This window comes from Globicephala melas, chromosome 2 (assembly GCF_963455315.2).
Source record: "Globicephala melas chromosome 2, mGloMel1.2, whole genome shotgun sequence".
Taxonomy (NCBI): domain Eukaryota; kingdom Metazoa; phylum Chordata; class Mammalia; order Artiodactyla; family Delphinidae; genus Globicephala; species Globicephala melas.
This window is the reverse complement of record NC_083315.2, coordinates 107,465,037-107,474,965: the sequence shown is the minus strand read 5'-3', so window position 1 is coordinate 107,474,965 and position 9,929 is coordinate 107,465,037. Positions and strand designations below refer to the sequence as shown.

At 32.7% G+C, this 9,929-nt stretch overlaps 1 protein-coding gene across 1 annotated transcript; it reads right to left on the bottom strand.

Annotated features, from left to right (window-relative positions):
• Positions 1 to 3,494: 3,494 nt before the first annotated feature.
• LOC115852065 (nuclear pore glycoprotein p62-like) lies at positions 3,495 to 5,352 on the bottom strand. Its single transcript, XM_030854486.3, has one exon. The coding sequence runs from the start codon at positions 5,215 to 5,217 to the stop codon at positions 4,294 to 4,296; it is 924 nt and encodes a 307-aa protein (XP_030710346.2). The 5' UTR covers positions 5,218 to 5,352; the 3' UTR covers positions 3,495 to 4,293.
• Between the last annotated feature and the right edge of the window lie 4,577 nt (positions 5,353 to 9,929).

Here is a 9,929-nt window from a genome sequence, read left to right as displayed (position 1 = left end):
AAAATGCTGTAATGTAAAATTTTAAATAAAAATTGACAAAAACTACCTAATAAAATATGTCAAAAGTATTCTAAGATATTTATACTTTAAGAAAAGTGATTAAAGTGTTATTTTATATTAGACCTTAAGTCAAGGAATCATTGTAATATCCAGGGTAAAATCATAAGATACTAAAACTAATAAGATAATAAAGGAGCAAATGGAAGAATAAAAATGCTTAATTAAAATGACGTCAAGAAAGAACAAAGGAAACATAACAGATGGAAAAAATAGCAAGACGGTAGATTAAAATCTAAGTATCTTTAGCTAGATATAAATGATTTTAATACTCCAATTAAGGAAAATTTCAAAAATAAATTTTAAAGTCTTTTAAGTGGTTTTTACAAAAAAAAAAAAAAAAGGATATAGAAAGCCTGAATAAAAAAGATGAAAAATGCTTTATCATGCTAACACAACCAAAAGAAAGCTGGTGTAGCTATACTACTATAAGAGAAAATAAATTTTATGGCCTCAATGAGTACTAGGGATAATGACATACTTTTCATAATGTTAAATGAGAAGTATACCAGGAAGACATGGCACTTTTAAATTTGTATGCATGTAATAATGGGAGAAATATATGAATCCATAATCATATTACAAATTTTACCATGTTAACTATTGGAAGAAATAGAAAAAAATCATCAGTAAGAATTTAGAAGATTTAACTATCTCTATTAAAAAATTTGGCCTAATTAACACATATAAACCATTGCACTCAATAACTCATAATGTATTCTTTTGATGTACAGATTTAATATTTATTCAAATGCAACATATGCTGTTCCATAACGCAAGTCTTGACAAATTTAAAGGATTGAAATAATACATTTTTTGACACTAGTTGAATTAAGTTAGAAATCAACTACATGACAACTTAAAAATCCCTCAGTGTTTTAAAGTCAGGCAACCTATTCCTAACTAATCCATAAATCACAACATAAATCTCAATGAAGATTAGAAAATATTTTAAATGAATGAAGAAGAACATATGACATATTGAAAACACAAGAAAATTTATAACCTTAATGGTATATATTAAAAAGGAAAAAGAAAAGCTAAATTCAATAATCTAAGTACCTGAATCAACAGCTTAAAACAGAATAAGCCTAAAACATTTAACATAAAGAAGCTAGAAACCAAACAGTAAACCAAATCAAATGAAATTAGAAACCATATAAAAAATTAAGATGTTAACAGAAATGGGTACATTATGAATCACAGAGTAAAGAAGGTATTTTTAAAGTTGTCCCCTTGTAAAGAAAAGTAAAATCACTAATCTGCAAAACTTGGGGTGGGGAGAGAAGGGAGAGAAGGAGGGAGAGGACAGAAGAATGTGCAGTAATTATAAAACACAATGTAATGACAGATCCTACAGAATAAAGAAATTCATAAGATTTGAGATACTTTATGCAAATATATTTGGCAATTTAAACTAAATGGAAAAAAATCTTTGAAAATTACCATTTACCAAAACTGACATGAGAAGACATAAAAATTAAAGTATCCCTACACCTACTGAAAAAAAAAATCTGTAACAAATAACTTTGTCACACACATGCAAAAATTGTAGGTCCCATAGTTTCAATGGAGAATTCTTCAAAACATTTACAAAGGAAATAAAACCAACCTTACACACATATTTCCACAGATAAAAAGGAAATAGTTCCCAGTTTGTTTTATGAATCTAGCATAACATTAATTTGGAAACCTGAGAAAGATGGTATAAGAAAAGATAATTATAGGTCAATCGCTCTTATGAACACAGATGGAAAAATTCTAAATTAAATATTATACATCAAATCCAGCAATATATAAACCATCAGCATTTTTGCATTTGCTAAAGAAATGAATATGTTTTCATATCCAAATTTTTGAAACACAATTTATCACCTTAATAGTATAAAGTAGAAAAATCATTACCAAAACTGTTACCAAAACTATGAATGTGGAAAGAAATCCCTAATTTATTAAAGGCTATCTCCAAAATGGCTGTAACAAACATCTTTTGTAATGGTGACATACTGGATATTTCCCTCTTGATACTGGGAACAAGAAAATTATACCCTCTATTAATTTTGTTCAACATTTTACCTGACAATATAAATAGTGAAAAAGGCAAGGAGAAAAAAAAGATGAAAGAACTTGAAAGGAAGAAATGAAACTATTTTTCATAGAAAATCTTAAATAATCTACAGATAAACTATTTTAGTATATAAATACATTTACAAGGTAGTTAGCTATTATAGTTAGCTATAATTGTATTTCCATTTACCAAAATATAAAATTTGAAAAAATGATTCCACTAATATTAATATCAGAATCAATTATCCAGGAATTAATCTACTAAATAGAGTACAGAGCTCAAAACAGTAACCTAGAAAGCATTATGAAGAAATTTTTGAAAATGAAGATATTAGTTATCTGGAAAAGGTTAGGAGGAAATTATCCTAGGAAGGAGTTGAGAGGGATTCTGGGTTTCTAGTAATGTAATCCTGACCTACGTTGTTGTTACTTATGTTTATTGTAAAATTCTAGCCTATTTTTCTTTATATTTTGTGATATCCATTGAAATGTGTATTATGTGCTATTCATTATGATATATATTTATGATTTGTGAATATTTTTCTATGCATGTGAAACAATAAAACATTTATTTTTAAAAACTGACTTAACAATATATTTTATTAAGATATTCTAGGATTTGTACATCCTATATCTCTTGACATGCTGTCTATATTGATTTTCTTATCTGAATACTTTTTTCAAAAATATTTTCAGTATATGCTCTGTATGTCAAGCCAATTGAAGCTGAATGTGCCTGGGAATATTTTTTTTAATATTCTCAGTGTTCAATAGCATTTTAGTTGGATATAAAATTCTGCATCACAGCTGTTTTCCCTTAATACTTTAATAATATCCCATTATATTCTTACAACCAGGTTACAGGTATCAAAACTTCATAGAAAGGTAATTTTCAGTCCACTGTAGGTGATCAGCTCTTGTTCATTTGCTGTTAGAATTTTTGTTGACTTAACCTAACTGAAATAACTACAGAAGGCACATCCTTCTCAAGAACATACAGGATGTTTTACAAAATAAAATAACCATATACTGACCGTAAAGCAAGTCTAAATAGATTTCAAGGTATTTAAATCATTTAGATATGCCCTCTGGACAAAACACCTCCAGAAAAGCATTATATTTTATTTCTTTGTTTCAAATTCTACAAAGGAAGGATGTCTAATTTCTCTTATTTCTGATAAATGTCATGTAGTGTTAAATTGGTTTAGCCCTTCTTTTCTGGCCTCTTTGTGTCATAGCCCTTACAGTTTTTGTTTTTGTTTATTTTTATTGTTCTTATTTGCTTGTTCTTTTGGTGAAAGCCTACTTTTTTCCCTCAGTTTTTTTTTTTTTTAACTTTTAAGTAGTTTATTTTAGTGTTATACTTTTATTTTTCAGAGCTTTGCCTTTATTTATGACTTAGGTAAAACATGAAACACAAGAAATCAGACTGTTTCCAAGCTAAGAACAATGCTTTTTCTTGAAAAACAGATAAACAAATACACAAAACTCACAACTATAAATCATATGCTAAAACCAAGTAAAACACCAGATTATCTGGACATCAAAAATAAACCAATTGCCTGAACCATACCCTTTTTTAAATAACCTAAATCAAGTCCCAAATCCATCCTAACTCTTCCTCCCTTCTCTGAATTTCTATAGCATACTTTCTGTACTTCATAACACACTTCCTTGTATTGTCTATACTGTTTTTTTATACAGACAGGCATTAAGTATATCTCAAAGTAGACAGTAAGTTCTTTTGACGAGAGAAACTTTACAGTAGCTAACACTATACGTTGAATGTTAACAGGCACCCAGTCAAGACTGGTTGGCATCTATTTTTTGGCAAACATTTCTTTATGATCTGGCTGGAGTGAAAAGGACAATGCGTGCTGCCGGTAAGATATGGAATCTAGCAGAGTAAGCCATGAATTGCACACACAGAGTCAACATCAAATAGGCTGCTGTCTAGACAGAAGAGCTGATATAGTTTTGAGTTGCTAATACTAAAAGCCAAACTACAGTATCATTGCCAACAGCACAATATTTAAGTGGGGGAAAAATACATGCAGCCTTTATTGCCACCAAAGATTAAATATTAACTGTAAATACTACTCTAACAAACACCATCAAAATTTGTAGGTAATGTATAATCCAAAAACAGCATGCTGAAGATAGGGTCATTCAATCAAAAGCAATCCTGACATTGCATTCCTGCTCCCTGTAATGACGATGCTCGAAAACTTCTATCTCTTCTACATTCCTTTGCAGCATGCCTGAAGTCTGATGAATCCATTGTAGAAAGTCCATATGAGCATTCAGAATTTTGCAGATCTGCTGGAGCGGGCCAGTAGTGTCAGCAGGACTTCCAAATGTATTCAGGTACTCAATAATGTCCTTGAGATCTTGGGCCGTTCGTTTCAGCCGAGCATATACATCTTCTGCTAACTGGTAAATCCTCTCACGCTCCTCATCTGTATGCTGCAGACAAACAGACCCACTCTCGTCCTTTACAGACTCCTCTAAAGGGGTCAAGAGATCTTCTAGTTCTTTCTGCTGTGACAGGATAAAATACAATTCTTGCTCCAGCCTTTTCTGATCCTGTTTCACCTTTTGCACTTCTCCATGTAAAGCAATAATCGTCTCACCATTCTCAATCAATGTATAGTCCCAAGCATTGACCTGGGTGACCTGGTGAAGAAAGTGTTTCTCTTGATCCTCTAACTCAAGGCTCCATTTGTTTACCAGACCACTCAGCTGACCATATGTCATCACAGGAGTTATGATTTCACTAATGGTCAAAGTAAAAGGTTTAGGAATCATGCCGAATGGAACAGTGTTATTCATGCCAGTTGATGTCAGTGGTTTTAGATTCATGGTAAAGCTACTGGTGGTGCTGGTGCTGGTGCTGGTGGTGGTGACCGTGGTAGTGGTGATGGTTGACGTTGTAGTAGATGCAACAGCAGCTGTTCCACCTGCTCCAGGGAAATTTAATCCAAATCCCAATGCTGTACCACCAAGCATTCCAGCCAAAGTTGTAGGGGCACCAAATGAGAGTCCAGTAGCAGCAGTGGAGGTAGAAACATTTGAAAATGAGGTAAACAGCATGGTGCTTGAACTAGTAGCGGTAGCAACAGTAGATGCTGGAACCAACCCTTTCTGCCCACGCTGTTCGGGATCTGCTGGACAACTAGCGGTCCGATCTAGAATACACGTGCAGGAAGAAAGTAACAGTGAGGGAGCCCGCTGATTTCCTGAACAAACGAAAACCGGTGGTGGCGGTAACTCTGGTGGCTGCAAAGTAAAGGCGAAGGCAGTTAAAACTGCGGAGCGGCCAGAGGCGGACCCGGAACTTCTGCGGCCGAAAAGAGCCAGCCTGCGCAGCGGGCGCTTCTCCGCGGAGCGATGCTGAGACCCAGGCTTAAAAGCTTCCCTCAGTTTTTAAAGTTTGTTTCTAAAGTACTAATTGACATTGATCAAGCTAATATATTTAATGATTGTATCCATCTCTCATCATTTCCCCAACCCTAGGTTAAATTTTTTCAAAGTTCACACTGGTGGTTAATTTCTTCCATTGGTTACATTTACTCTGCCTTAGAGAGTAGTGAGACAGAGACTAAGGAGTGGACTAGAATTTGTAATTCAACAAATAATGAGGTTTGGGAAAGACAGTGGCTATAGAAATGTAGATAAGCATGATACATGTCAATACAATGCTTACTCTTTACAATTTAGTCACTGATCAGATATGAGTTATGAAAGAAGCAACGGAAAAAAGAGAAATTATGAGAATATGGACGTAGTCTTAAGTTTGACACTGGATTTCTAAACCAAAGAGAATATCATTTACTATAATGGAAAGGGGAAGAAGAGATGAACTTGGGTGGGTGAAATGAATTTATAGTGAACAAGAAAAGTTCAAGCTCTAGGAAATGTCTCCCAGACTCAAATTAGAGAAATAAAATGAACCAATGAAGAGAACAAAATAAAAATGTCAAAAAATAGAAACAAAACTGGAAGCCTGCAATGTCACAGAAGACAAAAAAAAAAAAAAAAGATTTCAATGAATATTGACTATAGCAAATAGATACTTATCAACATATAGAAAATTTGATTTGGTACAATAATAATTATTTAGCTTAAAGAATATTTCTGACCAAAGAACAATAATTTGGATCAAATGTCATATTTTGGTAAATACTTTTCTAATTCTATTTTTTAAATTACATTTCAATCTAGGTGAGATGGCTATAATTCTTAAATCACTTCCTACTATTTTCTAGCTACTCAATTAGATTTTTTTTTTAATTTACACATTGTGTTTTATTTAAGGCTTCTATTTCTAAAGGAAAATATTTTATGAGTAACCTAAATTTAACTGGGGCCCTGGGGCCGCATGTGGTCCAGCCTCAGGATGGTGTCATATTAAAAGAAACAGTTGGTTCTGATCAGTAGACAGAAAGGAACTTAAAACACTTCAAATCTTTTCTGAGTCCTTTGGACCTTTATGCACAGGAAACCATTTTTATAATTTTCTCTCCCCATCTCTGCCTTCTCAGTATCATTTGCAGGACTCATAGCTGTTCCCCAATAACTTTTTTTCCCACTCTTTATTTCCCATACCTCAAAATTTTCCAAATTTCAATCCTCACAAGTTGTATCTCTCCTCACCCTGCTTTTTTTTTTTAAACGTCTTTATTGCGGTATAATTGCTTTACAATGGTTTGTTAGTCTCTGCTTTATAACAAAGTGAATCAGCTATACATATACATATATCCCCATATCTCTTCCCTCTTGTGTCTCCCTCCAACCCTCCCTGTCCCACCCCTCTAGGTGGTCACAAAGAACCAAGCTGATCTCCCTGTGCTATGCAGCTGCTTCTATTTTACATTTGGTAGTGTATATATGTCCATGCCACTCTCTCACTTCATCCCAGCTTACCCTTCCCCCTCCCCGTGTTGTCAAGTCCATTCTTTACATTTGCATCTTTATTCCTGTCCTGCCCCTAGGTTTATCAGAACCATTTTTATTTTTTAGATTCCATATATATGTGTTAGCATACAGTATTTGTTTTTTTCTTTCTGACTTCACTCTGTATGACAGTCTCTAGATCCATCAACCTCACTACAAATAACTCAGTTTTGTTTCTTTTTATGTCTGAGTAATATTCCATTGTATATATGTGCCACATCTTCTTTAACCATTCATCTGTCGATGGACACTTAGGTTGCTTCCATGTCCTGACTATTGTAAATAGAGCTGCGATGAACATTGTGGTACATGATTCTTTTTGAATTATGGTTTTATCAGGATATATGCCTAGTAGTGTGATTGCTGGGTCATATGGTAGTTCTATTTTTAGTGCTCACGGAACATTCTCCAGGATAGATCGTATCTTGACACAAATCAAGCCTTGGTAAATTTTAGAAAACTGAAATAATATCAAGTATCTTTTCCAACCACAATGCTATGAGACTAGATAGCAATTACAGGAAAAAGTCTGTAAAAAATACAAACACATGAAGGCTAAACAATACACTACTAAAAAACCAGAGATCACTGAAGAAATCAAAGAGGAAATCAAAAAATACCTAGAAACAAATGACAATGAAAACTCTGACAATGCAAACTCAGATTATTTTTAAAGTCTAACCTCTTTTCATTGACTTCTACCTGTATTATCTAATTATTACTGGGAGGCAATCATATACTATTGATAACATTAATATAACTTACCTCTTTTGAAAGTTTGCAAGAATATACTCATGGATTTTTTTTCTTTTTATTACTATATCACACCTCTGAAATTATATACCAAGGGACAGAGTTGTGTACCTGTAAATAACAGAGAAATATATTAGTAATATTATTAGAAACAAATTTAAGGAGAAATATATGTATCTAAAATTATTCTTTATTGGAACAAGAGAATTAAAAGATAAACTAAATATAATGAAATCTTTGATTAGGAGAAGATTGGGAAGGAAAAATATTTGAAAAATAAAACAGCGTTGAGCTAGTTTATATTATGTTTTTTGGGGAGAAAGTATATTACCAACAATAAACTAAGTGAATTTTTAATAATTGAAATAAGGTACCACAAGAAAAAAGTTAAGAAGTAAATCAGTGGAAATACAAGTAATGAAGAAAATTACATGATTCAAACTTAAACAAAACTTGGATATTTATTCTATGTAAGTGGGACAGAAATTATATGATTTGGAGAACAGAATACAAGGAAGAACAGATAAAATAGGCACAAATAACTTACTGTTACACTTTAATATCAAATAGAAAGGATAGAGAAGAAGTTAAAGAAATATTCTTATGAGACCTCTTTACAGGCCCACATATGGACTAAATATGTGAGAGAAATGTTTGCCTTATGGTTATTTTAATTTCTGGTCTCAACAAGAACAATAAAAGAATATTTGCACAATTGCACAAGTCACTTAACATAAAAATTCAACTTATAGCTACTGATCGGTTTTATTTATAGAAAAATAAGTTTAGAGTAATATAAAGTTATGGTGAAACAGGCATATAAGTGTATGTGTTGGTGAAATTTGAAAGGAGTGGATCATGCTTTGACAACTTCAGTAGTTGCTTCAGGAAGATGAATTTCTATTTAGGAATATAAAATATAAGATAAAGGAACAAAAACAGTAAAATACAAAAAAAACAGAATTCCATACAAACAAGTATAAAGAGAAAAAAAATTAATTCATCTATCAAGTGAAAAGGAAAGCACTTTTAAAATAAGGATACTTTAAAAGTAGAGGACACATAGACTGGGAGAGAGAAAACCCAGGTTAGACAGAAACCTAAACAAATTGAAAAACAGAAAAAATGAGAAAAATATTAAAGAAAATATAGTACAACAGTTGAAAACTATAACTCAAATGACAAAATACCACAATCATTTTTCAAAATGTTCTCGCCAATTCCGTGGAGGAATAGTTCAGGATATTTGAATTTATTAACATAGGGAATGGTAGCAAACAAATTCATGGAAAAATATATAGTTAAATATTTCTGCCTATTTGGTTTGAAATACTCCTCTAAAAATTAACAAAAATGATTAGTTTCCATTTCCCATGTGTCCTATTGCTCCATAACAAATTACCATAAATTTAGTGATTCAAAATAATATCCAATTATTAATCTCACAGTTTTGTAGATCAGAGGTCCAGGCAAACTCTACTAGATTCTTTGTTTATGAACTCACAAGTCCAAATTCAAGGTATCAGTAAAGCTGATTTGTATGTGGAAGTTCTGGGGGAAAAGTTACCTCTAATCTCATCCAGGTTCTTGTAAGAATTCAGTTCCTTATAGTTGTAGGAAGGAGGATCTCACTTCCTTTCTGGTTGTCAGCTACGGGTCAAGCTCAGCTGCTAGACTGGGGACATTCCCTGGTCCTTGCATGAGGCCCCTTCCGTCTTCAAAGCCTTTACCAGTACACTAAATCCTTCTCATGGTTCAAATCACTATGACATCTACTGCAAGCCAGAGAAGACTCTGCTTTTAAAGAGTTAATTAATTAGATTAAGCCCACCTGGATAGAAAGTAAGACTCCTGCTTATTTTCTAAGACAAAACTTAAGATGGTTTATCTAATAAATTAATTGTGATTGAGAAGGTGTTTTTATATTTGTACCTAAATTATTATTTTTTTCCTCAAACTTTGATGGTTCTTTCACTCTAAGAGATTTGTCCTGCTAGGAATAACTACCGAAAGGAAATAAAGGAAGTAAATAACTGGTGGTTGCCTATAGCAAGTAGGAAGATAAAGAACAAAGTTCCCTCTTGTAACAATGGCTG